Source organism: Talpa occidentalis, unplaced genomic scaffold (assembly GCF_014898055.3).
Source record: "Talpa occidentalis isolate TD23 unplaced genomic scaffold, MPIMG_talOcc4v2.1 talOcc4.16, whole genome shotgun sequence".
In the NCBI taxonomy this organism is placed as follows: domain Eukaryota; kingdom Metazoa; phylum Chordata; class Mammalia; order Eulipotyphla; family Talpidae; genus Talpa; species Talpa occidentalis.
The window spans coordinates 85,700,146-85,726,605 of record NW_023601653.1 but is presented as its reverse complement, the minus strand read 5'-3'; the positions used below and the strand labels follow the sequence as shown (position 1 = coordinate 85,726,605).

The 26,460-nt window shown below is 69.1% G+C and overlaps 1 protein-coding gene across 1 annotated transcript; it reads left to right on the top strand.

Annotated features, from left to right (window-relative positions):
• The first annotated feature begins 1,772 nt into the window (after window positions 1–1,772).
• On the top strand, window positions 1,773–25,701 carry LOC119248132 (maltase-glucoamylase-like). The gene is made up of 25 exons (XM_054696757.1): window positions 1,773–1,825; window positions 7,025–7,102; window positions 7,770–7,924; window positions 8,863–9,382; window positions 11,750–11,852; window positions 11,931–12,079; window positions 12,181–12,349; window positions 12,459–12,555; window positions 12,998–13,110; window positions 14,472–14,597; window positions 15,122–15,253; window positions 15,611–15,724; window positions 16,597–16,713; window positions 17,604–17,688; window positions 17,970–18,087; window positions 20,132–20,300; window positions 21,057–21,173; window positions 21,566–21,714; window positions 22,040–22,124; window positions 22,370–22,426; window positions 23,226–23,356; window positions 24,363–24,451; window positions 24,866–24,915; window positions 25,075–25,233; window positions 25,491–25,701. Exons 3-25 carry the CDS (start codon window positions 7,879–7,881, stop codon window positions 25,623–25,625), a joined length of 3,030 nt encoding a protein of 1,009 aa, XP_054552732.1. The 5' UTR covers window positions 1,773–1,825; window positions 7,025–7,102; window positions 7,770–7,878; the 3' UTR covers window positions 25,626–25,701.
• The last annotated feature ends 759 nt before the right edge of the window (window positions 25,702–26,460 follow it).

The following is a 26,460-nucleotide window of genomic DNA, read 5'->3' as shown; positions in this document are numbered from 1 at the left end:
CCTGGACAGAGCCAAGCTTCTGGCCAGGCTGGCGTGGAAACGAGAGACGACACCGGGTCCACGCGGAGCGGCCGTGGCATGCCCCGTGGGACATCGCGGGCCCCACGGCGGGCCGGCTCTGGTGGACAATGCTGGCCCCGGTGCTGGGCCCGCAGGAGCTGGCCGGGCCCTGGAGGACGACTCGGGGCGAGGCAGCCGCCCTGCACAGACTCTGGAGGCAGAGTGGTGGCGCCGGCGACTCCCCGGCCAGTGTCCCCGTGGCTCTCAGGCCAGGAGCCCACTTCAGGGGGAGTTTTCTGGCCTGTGCAGGACTGGAGGTCGCTCGCGACGGTGGCAGCATTGGGTCAGCGCCAGGGCAGGTGGCCACAAAGAACCAGAGACATTCCAGGGCCCGGGGGCCCGGCACGGGGTGGGAGACTCGTTGGGGGGAGGTGCCAAGGGCAGACAAGTGCACGTCGGCCCCCTTTGCTCTCTTTGGGGTGTCTGCCCTGTGCTCTTAAGGGGGGGCAGCAGGACACAGCGGAGCCTGGTGCTCGCGCGGGGCCTCCCCACGGAGGTGCCGTCCTGCACTCCGAGTGCTGGGCCGGGCCAGCCACAGGCAGCCGGGGCTGCAACAGCCGCGCCCGCCGCTGGTTCACCCGGTCACCGCTCCGGCCGCGGCCCGTCAGAGAAGCCGCCTGGAGCGGCGTGACGGGCCTTCAAGGTCAAGTGTGTGCGTCCCCCGTCTCGGAACAGGGCTCTGTGTCCCACACCCTGAGCGGGAGCTCCCTCCGCCCCGCCCCAGCCCGGGCCTCCCACAGCCAGCGCGTCTGCGGAGCCACAGGCTGGATACAAAATGGAGCCGGCTCTCGGGTAGACGGGAAGGGGGTGATGCTGCCAGCAGGACGCAGCCCGGTGGGTCAGGAGGAGAAAACAGATGCTTTATTTGGGGAAAACGTCTTGGTTTTCTAGACAAGGCACTCACAGTCACACGTGTGCACTCAGGTGCATGCCCAGGTGTGTGCCCAGGTGTGCTCAGGTGTGCTCAGGTGTGTACACAGGGGTGCACACTCACACCCTCAGTGCGCCTGTGCTGCGGTGGGGCCTGCGCGCCTCCGTGGGGTCCCCGGCTCCTGACCACAGGCAGGAACTTGGCTCCGTTGCTGACAGGAGGGCGGCCTGGGCAGGTGCCTGGCCTTGGGGTTTCCTGCCCTTAGGTCCAGCGTGCCCCACACGTGGCGGTCGCTGGGGGCACGGAGGAGCCAAGTGTCCCAGATCACCTGCCCGCAGCCACGCCCGCCGCGACCACCTGTGCCCGCAGGGGGCCCTGCACCCCTCTGGGCACCCCCACACGTGTCGCCGCGCGGGCCCCGCCCCCTGCGCGGTCCGCGTGGGGTGTGGAGCGGCAGGGGCGCGTCCCCAGCGCCTGCCCAACGGGCCGGCCACGGGCTCCCTCCCGCCGGGAGACCCCGCCCGCCCGGGCCGCGCCCCGCTGCGCCCCGCGGCGACCCCTCGGCGGCGCCTCGAGCGGGGGAGCCGCGCGGCCCCGGCTGCCTGCGCAGGCGCGGGCGAGGGGGGCGGGGGGGGGCGCCTGGGCTGGGCTGGGGGGCCCCACGCCGGCGGGGGCCCCACGCCGGCCGGCGCCCCCCGGGCGGAGGCACCCCAGGCCCAGCCGAGCGCTGCCCCGAGCCCGGCCCGCGCGGGGGTGACCGTTGCGCCCGCCGCGGCCCGACGCCTCCCGCCCGCGCGACGGCCGTTCCCGCGCCCGCGGGCCCAGGCCGGCTGGTCCTCCCGGGACGGGACGCGGGGACGCCCTGGCACAGGCCCGCGCTGCGCGGACGCAGAGGTAGGGGGGCCCCGGCCGCGCCCCCCGCCCGCCCACAGCGTCCGGGCGCCGCTGCCCCTCGGGGGGCCGCCCTCGGGCTGCAGGACCAGCCCCGAGTCGGGCACCCTCCCCCGCCCCCCAGGCCTGAGGGGCTCCCCCAGGGCGGCGCGCCTCTGAGCCGGTGGACACGGGGCGCAGCGCGCAGGAAGGGGCGCCACGGCCCCTCCGCCCTCCGGCCCCTCCCCATGGGCCCCTCCTCAGGGCCGGGCGTCCCCGGACAGTCCACGCACCGGAGGGCGGTGTCCCCCCCCCAGGCCCCGCCGCGCCCTGCTGGCCAGCGGAGCCCACAGGGGAGCCCCCCCCGCGGCCCGGAGGGGCGGCCAGGGCAGGGCAGGGCGGGGCGGGGCGCGGGCCGGCGGCCAGGGCGCCCGGGCTCCTGACCAGGCCCGTCTTTCTAGCAGACAGACCTGACCCCGGGGACAGACCTGACCCCCGGGCGGCCCCGGCTCTGAGCCGGCAGCGCTCCGGGGCCATCAGCCCCGCGGGGACACCATCTCCCTCGTCTCCGTCAGCAGCTGCTGGTGGGCGTGGGCCGCCGTGGGCCGCCTCGGGAGGTCCAGCTGCAAAGGCATTTTCGGCCTCTGCGGGGTCTGAGCCTGCATGGCAGCCTGGCAGCTGCGGGAGGGGAGGAAGGTCTGTGTCTCCAGGGCCTCCCACTGCTCCCCTGCCCGGACGCCCCCCAGGGACTCAGCCCCGCAGCCCACATGTCGCCCAAGCGTCCCGGCTGAGGTGAATCTCAGGCCCAGGCCTTAGTCCTTCCCGCAGTCGCCTGCTCCTGTCGCCTGCCTCGGGGCTGGCCGCCCAGTAACCCCAGCGTGCGAGCCCTGCCCCGGGACCCGGCCAGGCCCGACGCGGGTCCCTCCTTGCAGACCCAGCTCCGTCTGCTGCAGACGGGAGGCAGTCCCGGCCGGCCCTGCAGCTGCAGCTGCGCTGAGGGCGGGGCCGGGGGTGCAGGGAGCCCTTCGGAGGAGCCAGGGCGCTTTCCCGGGTGGACTCTGGAACTGCTGGGTCAGGGGCAGATCCGTATTTACCGCTTTGAGGCCCCTCTGCCTCCCCACAGCGGACGTGGCTCCTTTTGAGAGAACAGTCTCTGAGCAGTGAGGAAGGAAAGGTCTCTTCTAAGCTTTCGATCCCTTGAATGTTAATTATTCTTCTCACGGCTCGTTGACGTTCTAAGAATAATTTCTTGACTTGCCCTTTGCGGAGCAGCTTGATGAACTTTAAAGTAATTCAGCCTGAAGCGCGGCACTAATCGCTCTTCCACAGCGGCGCGCTGTAAGCTGCAATGGGGGTGCGTGAGGGGCCGCCAGGCTGTCCACCACGAGCCCTGGGCGCCTGGACAGACGCCACGGGCGGTCTCTGGAAGGTCAGCGCGACCTCGGGCCCTGCGGGCTTCCCAGCGGGCGTCTCGCCAGCGTCACTAAATGATCTCTGAGTTGTCACCGCAGCGTCCGCCCCACGGCCCTCCTGTTGCCCTGACGACGGGCAACCGCGGGCTCCTCTGGCTCAGCCGCCCCAGGGGCACGAGGCTGGCGTGCGGGTCTCTCCTGCGACTCAGGCCCCGACTCAGGCCCCGGAGTTTCCGTGCACCCCTGCGCTGTGCGCCGACGTCGCAGGCGGCCACGGGGAACAGCAAACCTGACACTGACGCTCGAGCAGGTGCAGCTCTTCCAGAGGGGGACCCTGCCTGAGGCCTGACCGGGGCTCTCTGCCCACAGCACCCTCCCGCGGCCACCCCTCCCTCACGGGGCGTCTCCTGGCCAAGCGGCATGGGAGAGACTCCCGCCCCGATGTGGACCCTCCCCGACCGGGCGCTGGGTTGCCTTGTGTCCAGCCAGAGACACAGGACAAAGGCGAGCTGGGAGGAGTAAGAGTTGGCAGCAAAGACCAGGCCCTCGTGGTCACTTCTCGGAGTGAGACCCCAATTCTGAGCAGCTCCAGGTTCCCGAGTGACCAAAGGTTCAGCTGCAGGACCCGACGTCGGGTGTCCACAAGCCGCTGAGTGCAGGGGCTGGGCCGGCGGGGAGCAGCCTGCATGAGTGGGGCTCCACGGAGGTGGGAGGCAGGGGGCCCTGGGGCTCACTTCTCACCATGCAGACTGGCGCTGCCCACAGGGTGGGACTGGGCGCATGGATGCGCCCCGCTATTTGCAGCGCCCACGGGAACCGCAGCCCGTGACGTCTGCCTGGTGCGGCCTCACAGAGGCCCGTGGTTGTCTGTGCCCCCGGGGGTGGTTTCCAATTCAGAGCACCTACGGCCATCACTGCAAGGTCTGGTCCTCAGAATAGACAGAGCTCTGTGCCGGCGCTCTGCAGTGCACACCCTGAGACGGACGCGCCGAGTCTCCGGTGATGAGACCCTGCGAGGCTGATGCGCCATGAAGAACATCAGTTACCTCAACGCAAAGGGGGGGCCAAGTCACACGGAAACCTTCTCTTGTCCCCGTGACCACCGTGAGTTAAGAAGACTGCCTGCAGACGAGTGGTGGACAAAGGGGAGGCCTGTACACATGGTGGAATACTACGCAGCAGTGAAAAAGGAACCTTTGTGTTTACGCCAACGTGGTGGGAACTGGGAGGGAGATGAGTCAGAGAGAGGAAGGCAAACAACGGGGGGCTTGGGCGTCTGCGGCAGGTAAAGGGAACAGAAGCACCAAACTCACACCCCAGAACCCAAACAGCCCCTCACCCTGTGTCTGCACAGCGGAGGGAGTGGCTGGAGGGGCTGCTTGGCGGGTGGAGGGGGGATGGGGCGCTGGTGGGTGGGGTGGGGCTGTGGCTGGGCTGGGGCTGGGGGGTTGCACAGTGCGTGTCGCCACCTGGAGATGCTCGCCGGGCACAGGTGTTGGGGTCCGGGTGGTGCCCAGGCGGGCGGGGGAGGGTCGGGCTTGCGGGGCGTTGCGCCAGGTGAGCATCTCCACCACCAATCTGGAGCTGCTTCTCCAGCCAGAACCGGCCGTAGCCACGTCTCTGCCCAAGCCCCTTCCTCGTCCACTGTCACGGGAGCTGCCGGGCCTCGGCTGACCCGGGATGACACCCAACGAGGAATTTCACAAGCGGCCCAAGGGTCAGCGCCAAGCTGAGGCCTACGCAGGGCAGCCGTTACCTGGAAGGTGCTTCTCCGGCTTTTCCTTCCAAAGCACCTGACCCATTTCCCTGGAGCCCGGAGTCCTCCCCCGGGACAGGGCGGGAGCTTCTCGCTACTCCTAGGACCCTCGGTCCGGGGGTCTCCTGCCCTCGGGGGCCAACCTGCTCCCCGCAGAGGCTGCAGTGGGCGTGGAAGGGTGGGCGGCGCGGCTGACCCGGCTCCTTGCCGCTCACCGGGGCCCCAGGCTGTTGGAGGCGATGCCCGTCTGCAGGGTGGGCCAGCGAGGGCCGTGGCCGCAGGCGTGGCCGCGACTCTGTGCCATCCGCGTGGGCCGGGGTGAGCTCGGGGTGGCCTTGGTGTGGCCTTGCCCATCCTGGCCCTGGGGTCCGAGGGGCCCTGCCCCACACAGGGTAAGGGCGGCGCCGCCAGCTCCCGGGTGGACTGGCCTGGGCAGGACTGAGGGGAGCCCGGTTCAGGCAGAGTCCACTCTGCCCTGAACCCTGGCCGCAGCCCCTGGAGTCAGGACAGGTCTGGGGTGCGGCCTCCCGCGGGCAGAGACTCAGGCCCTGCTCCTCCGGCCTTGAGTCAGCCCCCAGCAGCCTCCTGATCCCAAAGTTCCTTCTCACATGAAAATGGCAAGCCCGGGAGACTCCTGCTCTGGGGAAGCCTTGAGGATGGAACTGGCTTTGAGCTGCGAGCCGAGTTCGTGCTGCCCGGCCCCCTCCCTGCCGCCCGCGCCTGTGCCTCCTGCTTCCCTGGTCAGAGCCGAGCCCTCGCCGCCGAGCCTGGCAACGCCCGGGTATCCCCGCAAGCCCCCTCCAGGCTCTCTCTCCAAGGAGGTGGCTCGGGCGCTGTCTCCGACGTGCGTTTCTCCCGCGGGGAAGCCGGTGACGGATTTGCCGGCTCGCAGGCAGGCGTGAGCAGCAGCCCGGCGGAGCCTCGCGACGCCCGAGATACAGGCCCCCCGGCCTCGCTGGCTCCCGCCTTCCCAGACTGTCCTGTCGGCTCCGCCAGGGGGTCTCCGTGTCTGCGTGGGGACAGGCGGCTCCCGCCACAGCCTCTGGCTGGGCTCAGGCGTCTGCTGTGCGCTCGGGAGAGGCTGGGGTCCGAGCGGAGCCGTGTCCTCTGGGCGGGGAGCGGCAGGCGGGGCTCTCTCCTGGCTCTCGCCTGGCGGCTGGAGGTGTGTTTCTCCGCCGTGGGGCGCGGACTCAGTCCCGCGCACTTGGACTCCCGTGGGGATTTCCTGTCCGAAGGGCACCGGCAGGGGCTCGGCCTTTGTGGTGGGCCCTGCTGCCCCTGGGGGCTGCCACCCGGGCCTCTGGGGTGGACGGAGGCATGTCCGCGGGAGCCCAGGGAGCCCCAGTCGTGACGGGCAGGGCCAGGGGCGTGCGTGGGCGCCGAACCCAGTGGGGGGAGTGCGACTGCGTGGGGGTGGGAGGGAGGGCTGCGTCCCGTGTCCTGAGAGGGGCGGCCAGGGGCCCCGGTGGATGGACGTGCCGACGGGCCGCGCGGGGCAGCCACTCTCGGGCAGAGGCCCGGGGCCGCCAGGCGAGCGCTGTCTCGCCCCGGGCTCGCTGCCGTCCTGGCTGAAGGCTGATGCCCAGTGCCACTCGCGGGCGCTGGGTCTCCGGCCACTGGGGTCCAGCCCCTTCTCGTGTCCCTGCGTGGACGTCCGACCCTGCCCACTAAAGCAGCGCGTGGAGCCGAAGGGATTTGGTCAACCGGGCACCTCTGACCTCCAGCCCCGGGCACGCCAGGCTGGCTGGGAAACCACACGGGGCGGCTCCCGCACACACGGGGCCTCCACGCCTCAGCTGCGCTCACTGCCCCGTTGGTGCCCTCCCCCCGGACCTGGGCCTTCCACTCTCTGTGCGAGGCTGGCCGGGGTCTCAGGCCCCTTCTGGGAGCGGGACGGTGGGGGGAGGAGGGTCTGTAGGGGGAGGAACAAGAGGAGGGGGAGGCGGGGAGCAGGGGAGGGAGCCGCCCCACCCCTGTCCAGGGGACCTGCGCCCCCCCCGCCCCCCAGCATTCTAAGGGCTCCCGGCCATTCTGAATTCCGCTGTGTCCAGGCAGGTTTGTCCCAGGGACGGGAGCTCCGGGAGCTGCGGGGTCTCTGTCTTTGCGGCCTGCTCTCCTGCTCAGGTGTCCAGGGTCTGTATGGCCGTGAGAGTCAACCCCTCTGCCCGCGCCCGGGGGGCCGCGGCCCCTCCCCCGTGGCGCCCGCCCTGCTGGCCCGGCCGTCCAGCCAGCTCCTCCCACTGCCCTCCTGCCCACTTGCAGGCGCAGTTTCCCTCCTCGCCCTTCACGTGAACTGCCCTGGGGGCCCTGCTGCCCACCTGGGAGTGACCGGGCGGCCCCCCCGGGGTGTGTGGTGGGACGCGCCTCGGAGACCCCAGGCCGCCCCGGCCACCCTGCAGCCCTGCCCATCCTTGCGGCCCGGCCCGCGGCCCTCCCGCCTCCCTCCACTGGCCCCCGGGTGGGGTCGGACCTGTGGATCAAGCAGGGCAGGACAAGGGCCAAGAGGGGACAGTCTGCTCCGAAGGGAGACAGGCAGCCCCCTGGCCTCCCCCCGCCTGGCCCACAGCCCCCCAGGCGGACGGGGGACCCGACGTCCCTGCCATCTCCTCTCCTGTCTGGCACCACCTTTGCTCCAGCCCATGGCCAACAGAGGGACCGCCACCTGCCACCCAGCTTAGCCCACCTGCCGCCCCCACCTGCTGCCCCCACCTGCTCACCCCACCTGCTCACCCCCACCTGATCACCCCCACCTGCCGCCCCCACCTGCTCACCCCCACCTGCTCACCCCAATCTCCCACAGGGCCCGGCTGCTGCTGCTGCCCCCAGGAAGGCTTCCAGGAGGTGTTCTTGGCCCAGGTGCTCCCGCTGTAAGCACCGCCCTGGCCGTGAGGCGGGGCTCCGGGGGGCCCATGCAGCCCGAGGGCCTTCTCCGCGTCTGCTCCGTGGTGCTGGCAGGTGAGCGCCTGAGCCGTGGCCGAGTTTCCTGGGACTGGTTTTCATCCAAACGCAGCGCGGAAGAGGCACAGCTGCAGCCACCTTGGGCTGGGCCGGCTCTCCTTCGTGGCTGGGGTCCCCCACCCCCCACCGCGGGGGCCTGACTGTCAGGGCCTGGCTGCCAGCCACGCGCCCACGCTGGGCTCCACTGGGGCTCCCCATGGGGGAGGGCAGGGCTGGCCTGAGCCCCGTAGAGCCGCTGCCCGGCTCCTCTTGCGGGTCCTGCCGGGCCTGGTGGCTGCTCAGGCCATGCGGGTGCGTCCTGGGGTGCTCACGTCCCCCCTCACACGAGCCTGCGCCTGCCACTGGGGCGGCTCCGGCCCTCCTGGAGGGTGGGATGAGCCTCGCTCCCCAAAACCAGCCGAGCGGTGGCTCGGGCAGCTCTGGGCCAGGCCTGCGCGCACCTGCTGGCTCTCAGACAGGGCTGTGGGCGCGGGAGGAGAGGGGGGAACCAGTGGGGGACCGTGAGCGCAGGGTGGGTCCGAGGAGGTGAGAGGCAGCTGCCTCCCCAGTCTCAGAGACAGGCGCAGCCCATGCAACTGGTGGTGTGGCCCCAAGTTCCAAGGTGGGAAAGTTGGGTGCGGGGAGGACAGGGCGGAGGGGCAGGGGCCGTGCCCGGCCGGCGGTGGTGGTTTGTGCTGCTTGGGGCTTTCCACACGGTTCTCCTTGGGGTCCGACAGAGTGTCCAGCCCCGGGGAGGGGGTCTCTCGGGCCGACGAGGACAGCGAGCATTAGCCAGTGGTGGGGACAGGAGTGGACAGGCGTGGGGGGCCGGGGGTGGGAGGACCTGCTGCGCGTTGGGCAGGCTGGCCCCGGGCCCCCGCGGGGGGCCGCTCCCCGAGGTCTCGCCATGGTCCCGCCGCCTCCCGGGCGCCCCCTGACCCGCCCTCTCCCCGCAGCGCTGGCCCTGCCGGCTGCCGGCACGTCCTGCTCCGCGTCCCTGGCCGTGCACCTGCGGAAGGACTGCCACCCCGACCCCGGGGCCTCGGAGGCCAGCTGCCGCGCCCGGAGCTGCTGCTGGGCCCCGTCTAAGACGCCGGGCGCGCCCTGGTGCTTCGAGAAGCTGGACTCCTGCGCGCTGGTGGCGCCCTCCGAGCGCGTGGACTGCCACCCCGAGCGCGGGGCCAACGAGGCCGCCTGCCTGAGGCGCGGCTGCCACTGGTGCGCCGCGGGCAGCAGCCCCGCGCCCTTCTGCTTCTACAGCTCCAAGCAGGAGGCCTCCTGCGCCACCAAGTTCCCGCTGCAGCGGCGCGTGGACTGCCACCCGCACCAGGGCGCGTCCCAGGAGAGCTGCGAGGCCCGCGGCTGCTTCTGGTGCGCCTCCGGCGTCCTGCACGTGCCCTGGTGCTTCTACCCCTCGGACGGCCCCTACGGCTACGCTCTGGAGGACCAGCCCCAGAGGACGGCCACCGGCTGGAGGTGCGGGGGGCAGGCGGGGCGGGCGCCCGCCTCCCCCACCCCTGCTCCCCCCTCTCCGCCTTCCTTTCTGTTTCCCTGGAGTCCCGTGTGTGGAGATCACAGGGCCTGTGACACCGCAGGTGACTCGGGGCTCCAGGGTCACCCCCTTCAGATGTGTGTTCCCGCCCCACCCCCTCCCCGGGAGCCCCGTGCTCCCCTGCCACCCCCAGCCTGGTTCTGCAGCCGCAGGTCCGGGGTCTGTCGTCTGCCTCCTTGCTTCCTTTCCGCGCCCCCCGCCGGGGCGAAGTCAGTGGATGTTCCCCTTTCTCGCAGCAGCGTTCCCTCCACGTCCGTTTTCCGCAGCCAACGGCAGCAGCGTTGTCACAGCTGCGCAGCGGCCCCCTGACCGTCGTCGTCGTCGTCGTCTTTTTTTAAAGATTTATTTATTTATGCTACAAGGGCTGGGGTGCAGGCCAGAGGCCGGGGGGTGAGAGGATTCCCCAGGGACAGAGTGGGGAGCAGATCAGGTGGAACCACTGAAATCCACTGCTGGGGGGAGCAGGGGAGACAGGAGGGGTCTGCTGTGCCCTGTGGGCAGCTCCCTGGCCGGGGAGGGAACTCGTGCTGCGGTGGCTGCGGACAGCTTCATGGTGCTGAGACTTCGCCCCTGTGCCTCAGGGAGGCCCTTGACCACCGTCTTGACCTCTCCGCTGTCCCTGGTCCTCCTCAAGCTTCCGCTGCCCCTCAGGCCTGTGGTGTGCGCTGCCCCTGGGCGCAAGTTCTGTGTCCGTTGGCCGGGACCTGAGAACCACGTGACTCCAGGTGTCTGGAGCCTGGCGCAGGCTCCTGGGGTCCTCAGCCTGAGTGTCCCCCAGTGCGGGTCTGCCGCCCCCTCTGGCCCTGGGCCGCTGCGTGTGCTGGGCTCTCAGCAGATGACGGGGCAGGAGGGGCTCTAGGGAATTTCTTGCCGCTGCTCCATCCTGTACGAAGGCCAGCGTGCGTGTCCCGGGCACCCCAGTTCACAGGCGACGGCTCCGTCACGAGTGACACCCTGACTTTGGACGAAGTCACGCTCCCTGGCCAGGGTTCTGGAGCGGCGAGGCCTCGTGGCCTGTCCCCCTCCCGTGGGGTCTCGTGTCTGCTTCCCAGGGGCCATCTCGCCTCCCTGCCTGCTGGGGGCCGCAGGTGCCGTGCAGCGAGCCCCTCAGTTTCCATTGGGCCTGGAGAGCTGCTCCTGTGCAGCCGCGGGGGCCGGGAGGGGGCGTCCGGACGCGGGCTGGTGGGGGTGTGCGGCCGGGGGAGCGCACGCCCTCGAGGAGGACAACGCCCCGCGCCGGCTGGGCTCAGGGCGCCAGGGGACGCGGGACCGTGGCTCAAACAGGAGCCACGGGCGCCCAAGGCCACTTCTGTCTTCCTGGCTTTGCCCGTGGGTTGAGTTTACAGATTTGAGCAGAGGCTGTCAGGATGCGCGGAACACAGGCTAAAATGTGACGTTCGATGGCGGGGAGCTCGGGTGCACGAGAGCCCTGAGCAGGACCAACGAAAGCCGTCAGTTAAATCAGGGCCACGGGGGGCGCTGGCTGGGAGCCACGCCGGGTGCGGGGGGGCTGCCGGCGCTTGGCAGGTCTCGGGGGCCCAGACGCACCAGGTGGGGCTCGGCACCCACGTCGGGGCTCTGTGCCTCGGGGAGGCCCTGCCTTGGCAGAAGCACTCAGTGAGTGCCGCTGGCGGAGGGCCTGGCCCGCAGCCGAGCCTCCCCCAACCTGAAGGCCTCCCTGGGGGCGGTGATGGCATGTGGTGGTGGCACCGGCAGACGCTGGCGCCGTCAGCCGCGGGGTGGTGGTGGTGGCGGCAGTGACCGCGGCGGAGGTGATGGTGGTGATGGTGATGGTGGGGTGGGGCTGGTGATGCCAGTGAAGGAGCTGGCAGGGTGGTGGTGGTGGGGTGGGAGGCGAGTCAGCTGCCGGGCGTGGGCGCACACGCGGGGCAAGGACAGGGGCAGCGCTGGGGTCGGGCTGCACCCAGAGCTTCGGGGCCGTGACCCCACCAGTCACCGTCGAGTCCGGCTTAGAGTCCCTGGCGGCCCACCCCACCGAACAGGACTGGGGGCCCCGCCCCGCCCTGGAGTGACCACCCCTTGCCAGGCGGTTGCGTGGGTCAGTGTAACCAGCAAGCAGCCCTCGCTCCGTCTTCGGTTTCCTGTGCGTGGAGACGCGCGGGGGAGCAAGCCCCTCCTTGTCCTTATTGCCACGCGGATGCGCAGCGTCCGGCTCCGCTCTGGCGCTCACCCCGCTCTCCTCTCCTCCGTGAGGGCCTGGGCCCCAGTGCCGCCCCCCACCCCCCAGGCACGGCGCGAGCGGCTGCGCTGACCCGCTGCTGGCCCTGCAGGTTGATTCTGCGGAAGCGCGACACCATCTCCCTGTTCGGGAACGACATCTCCCCGCTGGTCCTGGAGGTGGACCTGCACACCAGCGAGCGGCTGCGCTTCAAGGTGGGCGCGGCCGTCCGGGCGGGCTCTCGGCGCCGCGACCCCGTCCCAGCGGTGACACCCCCCCCCCGTCTGCTGTAGATCTACGACCCCAACAACAAGCGCTTCGAGGTCCCCCTGGACATCGACTCTCCCTCCAGCTCGGCCGTCAGCCCCAGCTACGACTTGGAGTTTGTCAACAGCACGGGGCTGCAGCTCCGCATCATCAGGAGGAAGAGCAGGACCGTGCTGTGAGCGCCGGGCCGTCCTGGCGCGGGGGGCTGGGCGGCCCCTCGGCTGCTGTTTGCCCGCTCGCCGGGGGCCGTGCTGACCGTCCGCGTCTGTCCCGCAGGTGGGAGACCAGCTTCGGGGGCCTGATCTTCTCCAACCAGTTCCTGCAGGTGACCACCTCCGTGCCGTCAACCGCCGTCTATGGGTTCGGGGAGCACGAGCACGCGTCCTTCAAGCACGACATGAACTTCGTCAAATACGGGATGTTCTCCAGGGACCAGTCACCTGTGGTAATGGCTCCCGACCCCCAGGACGGCCCGCCCCGCCCGGCGCCTCCACATCACCGTGCCCGGTCCACGGGCAGCCGCAGGCACCAGACAGGCTCCCTCCCGCCCGCAGGCCTACAGCAACCTCTACGGCGTGCACCCCTTCTACATGTGCGTGGAGGACGACTTCAACGCCCACGGCGTCCTGCTGCTGAACGCCAACGCCCAGGGTGCGTGCGGGGGCGGCTGCCCGGCCGCGAGCCCACGTGCTGACCAGACCAGGGCTGGGTCTGCTTGGACGGCTGTTTCAAAGCGGGAGGCGCTGCCCACTGTGCCTGGCCACCATGGACACAGAGGACAGGCGCCCCAGCCCTCCTGCCTCGCAGGCCGCGCCCCTCCCCAGGGGCAGGGGGTGAAGGCGCCTACACCCGCTGAGCTGCCCGTGGTCACAGGCGGGGCCTGGGTCGCATCCCTCCCTCCCCTCAGTGTGGTCCACATGCAGCACCTCACCTTGTCCCAGGCTGGGGTGTCTGCAGAGCGGAGCTCCGTGCGCTGGCAGCTGGCAGCTGAGCGTTGGCAGCGTCCAGGACGTGGGCCCTGGGGAGGGGGTCGGGGTGGCTGTGGCATGGCCGCCACCCTGGCTGCACTCACGGGGTCTCCTCGCCCCCGCAGAGGTCATCCTGAGCCCCTACCCCTCCCTGACCTTCCGCACCATCGGTGGCATCCTGGACTTCTACATGTTCCTGGGCCCCAGCCCCGAGAACGTGGTGCAGCAGTACACCGAGGTGAGCGGGCGGGGCTGCCCCGGGAGTGGCCTCTGCTGCGGCCCGGCTGGTGCTCTGGGGTGTTTTGTTTGGACAGTGTTTGCTTCCTCAGGGTGGGCCCCGCGGTTCTCCATCAGCACAGCCCCGAGGAGTCGCCACTGTCCCTGCGCCCGGCCCTCCCCTGTTCTGGCCCCTCCATCCCCTGCCACGCTGGGTGCCTCAGATCCACGGGCAGCTGCTGGCCTTGTCTTTTTCCTGACCCTTTGTCCGGTTTCCCTCTGTTCCTCCTGTAAGGGGAACCATCCATATTTTTCTTTTTCCTTCTGGCTTATTTCACTGAGCAAAATCCCTTCTAGCTCCATCCATGTTGCTGCGAATGGTCTGGGTTTATCCTTTTTGAGGGCCGAGGAGTATTCCACTGTGTCTACAGACCACATCTTCTTGACCCAGTCATCTGGTTTTGGGCATTTGGGTTGTTTCCGTATCTCGGCTGCTGTAAACAGTGCTGCCGTGAACACAGCAGGGCAGGCGTCTCCTTTTGGATTAATGTTTGGTGTCCTGGGGTAGATCCCTAGGAGTGGAATCAATGGGTCCTACGGAAGCTCCATTTTCAGTGTTCTGAGGATCCTCCACACGGGTTTCCACAGTGGCTGGGCCAGTCTGCGTTCCCACCGGCAGCACAGGAGGCTCCTGTTTCTCCACATCCTCACCAGCATTTGTTGTTGCCAGTTTTTTTAACGTGAGCCATTCTCCCTGGAGTGAGGTGGTTTCTCAGTGAGGTTCTGATTTGCATTTCCCTCATCGTAAGTGACGTGGAGCATTTTCTCATGTGCCTGTTGGCCGTTTGTACTTCGTATTTTGAAAAGTGTCTTTTTAGCTCTTCTGCCCATTTTTGTCTGGGTTGTTTCTTTGCTCCTGGGAGCCGTGCGAGCTCTCTGCGGCTCTCTGACATCCCTATGGGCTGCGTGGACTGCAGATGTTTCCGCGCACTCCGCAGGGCGTGTCCTTGCTTCTGGTCACTGTGTCTCTTGCTGCAGAGAAGCAGCCCTGGCCGGCGCCTGCACCTGTGTCACGGGAGTCTTGCCGTCCCTCGACGGGGTGCCCTGCACATGCCCTCCTGCTCTTTCTGTTCCCTGAAGCGCCCCCCGGGCCTGCCCATCTCATCTCGGGGGTGTGTGGGTTGGGAAGGACCCCGCACGGGATCGGGAGCGTTCCCTCTGCAGGCGTGTTGCTGCGGGGAAGAAGCCCGGGCAGTGGCGGGGTCTGGAACCCCGGCGGTCTCCTCCCACCTGGCTGGTGCTGCCTGCTGGCTCGGTGCCCCCGTGCAGCCCAGGGCCTGGCCTCACCTTCACCGACTGCTGGGCCCCTGTTCCCCGTCGCAGGCCATCGGACGCCCCCACTTCCCGCCGTATTGGTCTCTGGGCTTCCAGCTGAGCCGCTGGGGCTACAACAGCATCGATGAGCTGAAGAAGACCGTGGACCGGCTCCGGCAGTACGACATCCCGCAGGTGAGTGGGCGGCAGGGCGGGGCTGCCGTGTGCCCGGTGAGGTGCCACGGTCATCTCCGCCGTGACCGCAATGCGTGGCCGTGACAGATGGAGCAGGGTTTGCCGTGGACGCGCCAGACAAGCATCGGCTTTACGTCCCCCCAGGATTCAGTCTGACCCTCCGCGCCCCGTCCCCTTCCCCCACCTACCTACTCCCTCCACCTGTCCCTTCTGGGAGCCACCTGGTGGTCTTATGGCCCAAAAGTTTATTTTTATTTTAATTACTTCACCTATTCATGCTTTACATTCCACATGGGAGTGAAATTCCAAAAGTGTTTGTCTCCTTTTGACTTGCTTCATGCAGCTTCACCCCCTCCTTCGATGCTCTCGCAAATGGCAAGACTTTACCTTTTTCATGGCCAAGTAGTGCTCCGCTGTGTGCACAGCCCTTGTCTCCCTGCTCCTCTGCTCCCCTGCTCTGTCCTTGGCCCCAGGTTTGGCCGTCTGGCTGGGCTTCCCAGGGCTGACCACCGTGTCCCCCACAGGACGTGCAGTACGGGGACATCGACTACATGGAGCGCCAGATGGACTTCACCTACGACAGGGTCAACTTCACCGGCCTGCCCGAGTACATCAAGGAACTGAAGAACGAGGGTGTGCACTATGCCATCACCCTGGTGAGCGCGGCCAGCGGAGGGCCACGGCTGGTCTGGCGGAGGGAGTTCCTGGAGCAGGCTCCCTGCCGCGTTGGCTGACCAGAGCGGCCAGTAGCTGGCCAGGTGCCAGTGGCACAGCCCAGGTCAGGCCCCCGTGGACATGTTCAGCTAAAGGACACGAGGCTTTAACCAGAAGCCCCGGTGGTGGCCAGGGGCTCCCCGTGCTTGCGTCCGCATGGCCCCTGCTGACACAGCACCCGCATGTGGGGTCAGGGTGCAGGGGTTGCATGGGGGGCAACACGCTGGAGACCCTGCTCAGAAATGGGCATTTGGGCCAGGATCGGCTCTCACCCCGCGCCCTGTCCTTGGAACCTGCAGGACCCTTTCTTGACAAAGGATGAGCCGCGAGGGACTTACAGGCCCTTTGACCTCGGGCAGGACTTGGGAATTTGGGTCAATAACTCCGACGGGGCCACCCCAGCCATCGGCAAGGTCAGCTTGCGGAAGTGGGGATGCATGAGGGCCGCTGGTTGCCCACTGCCCCTTTCTAGTGGCCCCTCCTGGGGACGGGCTGACTGTGAGCGGGGAGGCCGGAGGGGCCCTGAGGGCCCACTTCACCATCTCAGCACAGACGTGGCCGCTCCCGTGTCTGGCAGGGTCAGCGCCCGGGGGCCAGCTGGCGTTTTCTTAGCTCCACGCTGTGTGCAGGGCCCTGTCAGCTGCCATCCCGGGTCTCCATGTGGGGCACTGGTCCAGGCCCGTCTTGCCCAAACGCTGTCAGCGTCCCCCGCTGTGCCTGGCTATCCCAGGGCTGCCCGTTGTCTCTGACCGAGCCAGCTGGGCATTTCCCAGATGGCCGAGCCCTCTCCTGGCTGCTCATGGCTCCTGTCCGGCCTTCTCCACCCAAAGTGTTCAGGACCATCTGCCCTGATCTCCCGTGTCACCCGTAGGTTCTGCCTCCCAAGCGAGGGGTGTGGCCGAGCTCTGCCCTCCTCCGTGCCCAGTTCCCTGACCGGCCACTGCCCTGGCCCCGACCACGCCCTTCCCCCCACCCTGCCTCGGTGACCTGGGGTCACGCTGGGCCTGCGAGGGAATGGCCGTCCATCCTCACAGCTTGGGGTTGTTCCCAGCTGGCCGCCCAGCCTCAGCCTCTGTGTCTCCCGCCCCTCCCCATGGGGCCCCATGTCCCTCCATGTCACTGTAGCCACGTCAGCCACACACGTGGCCTGAGGCCTGTTTGTGTGACACAGACTTGCCTGCAGGGAAGGGGTGCAGTGGCCTGGGAGAGTGGAGAGTCTGGGGAGACCACCTGGGCACCCCATGGCCAAGCCAGGCCATGGGTTGCTGACCGCTGCCCCCCACAGGCCTGGCCGCCAGGGGAATGCGTGTTCCTGGACTACACCAACCCCAGAGCTGCTGAGTGGTGGGTGCAGATGTGCACGGAGTTCCGGAGCGTGCTGGACTATGACGGCATCTGGATCGTGAGTCCGCAGGCTTGTGCGCCAAGCCCGGTCCCTCTGGGGCTGGGATGTGGACACAGACACTGGCCACAGCAGTGGGCAGGAGATCTGGGGACCGGGTGTTCAGGGCAGGCGGGCACAGTTGCGTGCCAGAGGCGAGTGGCCGAGCCCAGGGCCCTGGAAGACCAGCAGGACAGCAGGCTGGGCACCCAGGCAGCAGGGGCCAGCGTGGGGGGTGGGGCAGGACTTGCAGGAGGAGAGGTCAGGCCAGGAGGAGACGCTGGGTGGGTGTGACCACAGCCTGTGGTGTTGAGCAGGATTTAGGGGGTGGCCATTGGGCGACCCAGACGCTCGACTCGGCAGTGCCTGGGGTGTCACCGGCAGAGCTTCAGGGAGAGTACAAGTGGCTGCGAGCAGAGGGCCCCAGGACACCCCACGCTGGCCGGGCAGAGCGGCTGCGGGTGGGGGAGCTTGCGGGACAGGCCGGCCGGGGCCTTGTCCACACGGGGCAGGCGCCTGTGAGCCTGTTGCATGTGGGCGAGGCCGTCCGGCTGACTCCCAGGCTGGTCAGTCAGGTGAGGACTGGGGCCGGGAGTCACTGACGCGAGAGACGCGACTGTGCTTGAGCCAGGGCTTCTCGCCGCGTCTCTGAGCCGGACGCTGGTGTCCTGAGTCGCCCGGACAGGCCGACACGGAGGCTGCGTGTGCCGGAGGCGGAGGCGGCGCTGGCGGGGCTGGGCAGAGGGGCGCCCCCCGCTTCTCCCGGCAGGGGGAGGCCCTTCAGGCCGCATCCCGGCTGTCGGGCGCCTCTGCCTTGGCGCCTCTGCCTCGGCACCCCTGCCTCGGCGCCCGCCCATGCCCGCAGAGCCCCGCCACCCCTCCCGGCCTCACCCAGCTCTGCTTCCGCCCAGGACATGAACGAACCGTCCAACTTCCGAGCAGGCCAGGAGCCGGGGTGTGAGGAAAATAGTCTGAACTACCCCCCATTTGTGCCCGGTGAGCCACAGGAAGCACCAGGCCCTGTGGGCTTCCCATCCCGCGGCGTGTGGGGGGAGCACCGCCCTACCCGGCGTGCCTGGCGCCTGCCCCTGCCCCATCCTCGGAGGGCGGGTACAAGAGGACTGTCCAGGTGCCGACAGCCCGAGACGCGTCCAATGTGACCACGGCGTGGGGGCCACGTTCTCAGGGGGTTCCTGAGCACACGAGGCTGCCCAGCCGGAGGCCATGGCCAGCTGCCAGGAGGGCCGCTGACGGCCAGGGTGCCCGTCTATCCGCAGACATCACCGGCGGATTTCTAGCTGAGAAGACGCTGTGCCCCGACTCCAGGACCTTCCTGGGGGACCTGTATGACACGCACTCGCTGTACGGCTGGTCGCAGACCATGCCCACCTTCTAGTGAGTCCCCGCCCTGCGCTGTGAGACCCTGCGGGCCAGCGCCCGGGGGGCGGGTCAGCCCAGTCTGTGACGGTGGCTTCTCAGGACTCACAGAGTCTTCTCTGCTGAGACTCTATTTTGCATGTGCCTTTAACTCCTGGTCGAGATGGCACAAAAGCTGGTCACGGCCTCAGCAGGGGCAGCGCCTCAGGCGGGACGAGAGAGGCTACAGCTGGCCCTGGCCGGGTGCTGGAGCCTGGGGGGTGCCCATGGGGCTGGAGCCACGGACAACCTGAGGGTGCCCGGTGCTGCCGCCTCCTGCTCTGGCATGGGCACCCCCACACCCGGGCAGCCCCAGCCCCACCCCTCACCCACCCGCTCCTCTGCACCCCCTGCGGGTCAGCGTGTTGAGGGGTCAGCTCACAGGTCTGGGCTGGACTCTGTGCCGAGCTAATGCGTCTCTGTGGCTGCCGCAGCTCCCGGCCTCAGCCAGGCCCCATCGCCGGCACCAAGCCACCCCAGTCGGATGTGGGTTCGTGAAGCGACTCAAAGGCAGACCCGTGGGTGGCTTTGAGGCTCCAGACAGAACCGATTCTTCTTCCACATGCAAATGTGTTCCGTCTGGAAGCTCTGGAGCAAAGCCCAGAGCTCCGAGGGCTGCAGGCAGCCCGGCCTCTCTCTGCTGCCGCTGGAAACGCTTCCGTTTGAGACGGCCGAGAGCAGGGCTCAGAGAACGTCCCGCAACCTGCACCTGCACACGTGTTTTGAAAACGTGGCTGGTTTAACACACCCAGCACGAGGTCACGCCTATGCTAGCGAAACAAGCTGCTTGGGAATAGCAGCACGCAAACGAGGACGGCGAGCTGCCAGGTCCAGAGGGCCGTGCTGTGACCGCTTGGGGCGCCTGGCCCCATCCTGATAAGCCAGCTCCAGTTTTCGTTAAAAAGGCGGGGAGCTGATACCTTGGGTTTGGATGTCCTGCTCACCCCATGTGCCCCAGAGCCCGCTGGTCGCGCCCACCCCACACGCCCCAGAGTTGTGGAACCAGACGAGCAGCAGGCAGGGACAGCCCCGGCCCCGCGGCTGCGCATCACATCCTGGGGCTGGTGCGTCTCAGAACGCGCAACTTCATACCACGAAAACCCCGGAAATGCTTCCCGGGATGTGGAGCGCGTCTCGGTGGACACCCGCCGCTCGGTCACGTCCCAGTGTCCATTGTCAGCTGGCCGCCGGGTCTGTCCCGTTACCTCAGCCTCGAGGAGACGGGGCTGGCCGGCCTGCGTCCAGGCAGAGGAGGCTGGTGGCCCGAGGCAGACCAGGCCGTGACAGCTGGGGCGGGCACAGATGTCACGGTCACAGCGTGGGACACACAGCACCCTCCGCCTGGCTGAAGCACGGCTTTAAGTGACGTGCCGTGGCCACAGTCGCACACTGGACAGGCGCTCACGACACGCAGGGGGACGTAGCGGTTGTCTGCACGACACTGTAACTGTCTGCGTCCCTACTGACTCTTTGCAGCCACCCTACAAGTCAGGGTCAGCCTCAGCTTGTTACTGCTCTGTGGCACGTCAGACAGGTCCTGACCGGCGCCCCTGGGGCTCTGTGTGTTGTCACATCCCTGCAGAGTGGCCACACCCCTCCTGCGACCACCCCTCACCCCCCTCCAGTCGAGCACGCGGGCTGGTCCTTCCCCTGCGGCCCTGGCGCCAGGGTTGCTTCTGTCCTGGGGACAGCTCAAGGGCCTCCCAGCGCGCATGGTCAGCATCAGTGGGGGCCTCCCAGCCGCCTGCCCTCGGGGCTGACTGCCTGCAGGACGGGGCCTGGACAGGGCTTGGGCATCGCTGGCTCCCCCTGCCCCCCTGCAGTGTGGCTCCCCACAGAAGGGCGCTGGGCATGGCTGGGGCCCGCGGTTGGTCCGTGGGATGGACCGGCCACCTCCGCGGGTGATGCTGGTCACTCTGGCCGTGTGGTGCCCACTCCCGGGTGGGCGCTCACACTGGACCGGGCGGGCGGGCGGGCTGGGGAGGCGGGTCGGCCCAGCCCTGACCCCCACCCGTGCCCGCAGCGCTGCCCAGAACGCCACCCAGAGGCGCGCCTTCGTGCTGAGCCGCTCGACCTTCGTGGGCAGCGGGCGCTACGGCGGCCACGGGCTGGGCGACAACTTCTCCCGCTGGCGGGACCTGCACATGTCGGTCATCAGCATGCTGGAGTTCAACCTCTTCGGCATCCCTTTCGTGAGTGACAGCGGGCCCCGCCCCCGCCCAAGGCCCCGCCCCTGCCCAAGGCCCCGCCCCGCCCCGCCCCAAGGCCCCGCCCAGCCCAGGGCCCCGCCCCTGGCCAGGCCCACACCCCGCCACACCCCCCGTTCCCCAAGGCCCCGCCCCCGCTGCGCAAGCCCCCTGGCCCCGCCCCCGCCCAAGGCCCCGCCCCTGCCCAAGGCCCCGCCCCACCCCGCCCCAAGGCCCCGCCCAGCCCAGGGCCCCGCCCTGGCCAGGCCCACACCCGCCCACACCCCGCCACACCCCCCCCGTTCCCCAAGGCCCCGCCCCGCTGCGCAAGCCCCCTGGCCCCGCCCACTGCCCAAGGCCCGCCTCCGCCCCGGCCCCGCCCCGGCCGGGCCCCGCCCCCGCGCGCGCGGGCAGGGAGGCGGTCCCGCGGGGTCCGCCTCTCGAGGGGTGCGGGGGGCAGCCCCGCCGGGCCCCCAGCTACCGCCAGGCCGCCGCGGGCCGGGAGGGCAGGGGCGCGCCGGTGGGCGGGGCGGGCGGGGCCGCGGGCCTGTCCCCCCCCCCCGCCCGGGCCGCGCCGCCCGCCCGCGCCCCGCACCCCTGGCCCGGCCTGCACCCCGCGCCGGCGGGAGGGGCCCTCGGCGGAGCCGGGCAGGGCCGGGCGGGGGCGGCGGAGGCCGCGCTGCCCCGACCCCGCCCGCGCTGGCCCCGCCGCGCCGCCCGCGCCGCCCTGAGGGACGGCGGGTGAGCCTCGGCCTCCCCCAGGTGGGAGCCGACATCTGCGGCTTCAACGAGGAGGCCAGCTACGAGCTCTGCCTGCGCTGGATGCAGCTCGGCGCCTTCTACCCGCTGTCCAGGAACCGCAACGCGCGGGGCAGCAAGGCGAGTGGCGGGGCGCCGCGGGGCCTGCGGGGTCCCTGCCGGGCCTGCGCGCCGCGAGCCCCAGCGCCGGAATCGCGCTCGAGATGGTCGGCAGGTCTCACGGGTGGTATCAAGAGCCTCGGGCGAATGGGGGACCGGGCGATGGAGAAGCAGCGTCTCCACAGCGGCCCTTGGAAGCGAGCCTGGTTCCTGAGCGCGGGCCGCGCGGGACCTAACCCGTGGGCAGGGCTGGCCTTCGGGGCAGCATGCAGAGCGCCCCGAGGCGCCTTGTCCCGGGCCTGGCCCCATGGCGCTGCAGGGCCGGCTGCTGGGCCTGGCGGGGAGGGACACTCTGGAGAGAGACGGGCCAGCCCTGTGGGCCCCTCCCACGCTGACCCCGGCGTCCACTGCAGGAGCAGGACCCGGGCGCCTTCGGGGAGGAGTTCGCGGCGATCGCCCGCACGGCTCTGCGGAACCGCTACACGCTGCTGCCCTACCTGTACACCCTCTTCTACCAGGCCCACGTGTACGGCGACACCGTGGTGCGGGCGCTGATGCACGAGTAAGCTCGGCCTCTCGCCCGTGCCCCGGTGGCATCCAGCTGGGGGCGCGGCCCAGTGGGGGCCTGCGGGAGGGCCAGGGGAGACTCGGCCACCGACGCCAGGCGGCCCTGGCAGCCCAAGCAGCCGCTGCTCCGGCCGGCCCCAGGGTCCGGGACCCCGGGCGTCCCCCAGCTGCCCAAGGGGTGAGACTGCTTCCTGGGTGGGCTGTGCCCCCAGCCCCCCCCACATCTCCAGGGCCTTTGGGGCCTCGATCTCCCTGAGGCCGGGCTGAGTGGGGGGCCCAGGTCTTCCTAACGGAGACGCCATTTCTCACCCACGATTCAGGTTCATCTCCGACCCCCTGACCCACGACATCGACACGGCCTTCCTGTGGGGCCCGGCCTTCATGGTCGTGCCCGTGCTGGAGGAGGTGGGCGCTCGGCGGGCAGGCGGGCAAACGGGCGGCGGGCAGGGGGCAGCTGCTGGCAGTGGCCATCCTCAGGAGCGGGCAGCTGGCCCTGAGCAGCCGGCGCGGGGTCCGCTGTTCGGGGTGAGCTGAGACGCTGCTCTGGGTGTCCCGAGCAGCGGGCGTGAGGGCTTGTGCGGCCGCCCGGGCCTGGTGGAGGTCCGTGGGCCAGGCACCGCCCAGGCTCTGACATGGGGTCTTCTCCGCAGGGGGCCAGGTCGGTGACCGTGTATTTCCCCGAGGCCGCCTGGTTTGACTTCTACACGGTAGGCCCCGCGCGGCCCCACGGCCTGGGCTGAGTCTGGGGCGCGGCTCCCAGGAACGGGGTCTGCACTGCTGTCGGAGTTCCCGGGTGTGGGGCCAGCGTTGGGCTGCTGGCCGCTCGGGGTCCTGGGACAGTCTCTGTATTTGGCACCTGACGTGCGAGGACCCGGCTCGGGTCCAGCTGGCGGCTGCGTCAGCCACAGTCCCGGGAGACATGGCCCGTCGCCTGTCCCAGCTACCCTGGTCTCTGTGCGCTGGGGGTGGGGTCAGCTCCCGGGTGTGGGGTCCTCTTGCAGGGCCAGGCGTGTCCACAGGGTCCTCTCCTCCTGGTGCCTGTGTTGTCAGGAGCATTGGCTGCTCTTGCTCAGTTTTTGAGAAATTTTTATGCCCAAAAGTGACACCTGCACTCTTATTTTGAAGCCATCAGCTGGGGGCTGGGGGTGGGGAGGGGGGCTAATACCTCCCCTTCCTGAGGGCGGCTTCAGGAACAAAGGAAGGCGCAGAAGTGGCTGGAGCACAAGGGGGAGAAGGAGCAGCCTGGGGGCTGACAGTGAGACGGGAAGGGGCAGGGGATGGGTGGGGGGTGCTGATGGTCCCTGCTCGGGTTATTCTCGTGCCCTAAGTGCTCCACCGGTCCCCCGAGGCTTTGGAACTCCCCAGCACAGGCCATTGCTTCATAAGAGCGGCTGATGGAGATGGGGAGTCACGTGCACTTGCAGCCTGCCCGAGGGCATTTCCTGGGCTGCGCCTCCTGCGCTGTCCCCCGCTGACCGTGCTGCTGACCGCCCCGCCTCTCCTCAGGGGGACCAGGTGCCGCCCTCCTGGAGCCGGAAGCTGGTGGAGATCCCGGCCCCGCTGGACCTGATCCCGCTCTTCATCCGCGGCGGGTACATCCTGCCCACGCAGAGCCCCGACAGGACCACCATGCTGAGGTGAGGCGGGCCCGGGCCCAGGCTGTCCCCACCCCGGCCGCGGTGTGTCTGTGTGGGGGCCAGCGCAGGGGCAGGCGGGGCAGCTGGGCGGTGGAGGAAGGAGGGAGCAGGGAGAGGCCCCAGAGCCCCAGCCCACACCATACCCGCAGCCCCCCTGGCCGCCTCAGGGTTCAGAGGCGGGACCACTGCGGGGGGTCCAGGGGAGCCTTGGACTTTCGGCCCGCGGTCACATCAGGCAGCGCTGCTCTCGCGGGGTCTCGCCAGGGACTGGCCCGTGTACATAAGCTCCAGGCGGCGGGGTTGGCGGCGTGGTCAGCGGCGGGGTCAGCAGCGCGTCCACCACACGCTGAAGCTCACCGCGGCTCTCGGGCCTTTAACCGGCTCTGACCTCGAGTGAGATCGGCTGAAACACACGCGGCCACAGAGGCTCCGGCTGGACCCCTGACGGCCGAGGGCCTGGCTGCACGCTGGCCCGAGCCCACCCGCCGCAGCTGCCCAGAGGACAGGGCCTCCCCGCCTTTACTTCAGCGGGAGAAATCCAGTGAAATGAGCGTGTTGTGGGAGACGCGCGTGTGGCCCTGGGCTTTCTCCTCAAGGTCACCGCCGGCCCGGGGTGGACCCTGCGTCCTGGCCGTGTGGGGGCTCCTGAGATGGCCGCGTTGTCCTATCCCCCTCCCCCATCCCTGGGACTGGCCCAGAACCCCGCTGGACCGTGGGGCGCAGCCCACCCAGTCCCCCACGCTCCCGTGACCTCCTGGGCGTCGTCCCCTCCCTGGCCGCCTCCTCACAGTCCTCCGCGGGCACTGGGGTGGCTGCCGGGCCTTCCACCCCCGCCCCAGCGGCTCTGAGCAGAGCAGGGCCAAGGCACTCAAGGGGGAGCCTCCTGGGGAGCTTAGGAGAGTGTAGGCTGGGGGGCTCGGGGGCTCTGAAGGGCCCTGGAGGCTTCTGGGGGCGCCGGGGGGCGGAGGCAGGCCTGCGGCTCTGAGCCCAGGCTCTCTGTCCACAGTCGCATGAACCCCTTCGGCCTGATCGTAGCCCTGGACGAGCAGGGAGAAGCCCTGGGCACCCTCTTCTGGGATGACGGCGACTCCATCGGTGAGTGGGGCAGCCCCGCCTGCGAGACCCTCTGAGGCTCGGGCGCGTGGGAGGACACGGCCCTTACCGTCCCGCTGCCCGACAGCCACGGTGTCGGCCCGGAGCGCCCGGAGAGGCCCGGCGAGGAGCTGCAGGGGGACGGTGCTCCCTTCGCCCTGGGCGGGACGCTCAGAGGCGCCGGGGCTGCCAGCGCCCCTTGCGGGCAGAGGAGAGGGGGAGGAGGGGTGGGTGTGGCAGGCCCCGGGCTCGCAACCCACCGGCTGGCCGGGACTTCCAGGCGGAGGCCACAGCCGGGCAGAGCTTCTGCTCCGCGGTGGACGCGGGTGACGGGAGGCTGACCGGCTCTCGGCCGCAGCATGGACCCGTGCGCGGGGAGGCGGGGCTGAGCTTTGTCTTCTCCCGGGCGTCTCGCAGATTCCATCGAGAGGGACGAGTTCTTCTACGTGGAGTACAGATTCAGCAACGTAAGTCGCGTCGCCGCGGTGACCGTGACGGCCATTCATTTTTGTGAGCGAAAGTGTTTCCGTGGAGTTTGAAAGTCCCACGCCCGTCAGCGTCCTGGCGCTTGTGCAGCCGCACCGCGCAGTGCCCCAGCCCGGTCAGCCTTTCTCTCCCCCCGACAGAGGGTGCTCAGGGCCAACGTGGTCAAGAACGGCTACCAGGGCGTGGCCACGCTGTCCTACGGCACCGTCCAGATCCTGGGCTTCCCCTCGAGGCCAAACCTGATCTCCCTGAATGGGAACCCCATCCCCAGCAACCGGATCCAGTACGACACCAACGGGGTACGGCAGGGATGCGCCCCAAGCCCCTGCAGGGCCAGTGAGGGCCGGGGCGGCCATGGCTGGGGGTGACCTGGCTGTAGCGGGGGGCCCTGGCCGTCACTGCCAGCAGGGATTCCGTGGTCTCCGGGCCCACCCTCTGCTCCGCCCACGGGCCGTCACCACTGGGGTGCCCCCGGCAGTCGCCCCGACTTCAGCTGTGGCTAAACCCCTGCCCTGCGTGGCCGTTCGCCGACTGTTTCTTCTCTCATCCGTTACAGAAAATCAGTCTCTGGATCTCGGCGCCTCTTTCCCACGAGCTGACCATTTCATTTGAGGTGGAGAAATATTTCAAAAGTAGCAACCAAAATTATCTGCAACAGTTATTTAAAACTGTAAGAAATTACTTCGTCTGAAAGTTATTGTTTGATTAGAAAAGTGACTCGATTAAACATTTTCAAGCTTGTGTGTCGTCTGCTGAGCGTTTTCCGCCAGTTCTCTGACAGCACCCCCCACCTCCTCAGTGACCCCAGCGCGTCCTGGCGGAGCCGCTGGGAGGGGCGCCCCGGAAGCGGGCTCCTCGCAGAAGGTGGCCTCCTGCTGTGGTTGATGCAGTGTGGGCCTGTGGCGTCCACCCTTTGTCCTGGGGAGGCCTTTGCTGCTGTTTCCCTGCTTGAAGCTGGTCTCCTGGGATCTCCCGCTTGGTCCTGATTCGGGTCAGGACCCGCCCGCTTCTTCCAGGCTGTCCGCCGTGCTTGCCCGCGGGCGGGGTCCACGGCGACCCCTGGTGACCCGAGTGGCCCCGCGGGCCTTGCACCTTCTCCTCTCTGGTTCTGATTCTGTGTGTTGAATTCACCCCTTTATTTCCTCAGGGAGCCCTACTGGAGCTTTGTCTGTTTTTGTTTATTTTTATAAAGAGCCAACTTTGGGTTCCATGACCCTTCGCGCCGTCTTTTTGGTTCTGTGTCAGTTATTTCTGCTCTGAGCGTTCGTTGCCTTCCTCCTCCTGGTTTGGGTTTTGTCTGCTCGCCTTTTCCAGCTCCGTAGAGACGGCGGCTGCCTGCCCGGCTGCGCCTGGAGTCTGGGCGGGGCCGCCGGCTGCTCCTCCGGCTGCTTTGCTGCGCCCCGCGGCCCGGGCAGCTTGCGTCCTCCTTGTCTCTTGTCCCGGGGTATTTTTTCGCTTTGCCCGCTGGTTTCCTCGCAGCCCCTGTGCTGTCAGTGGTCTGTGGTCTGGGCGCCGCGTGTTAGAGG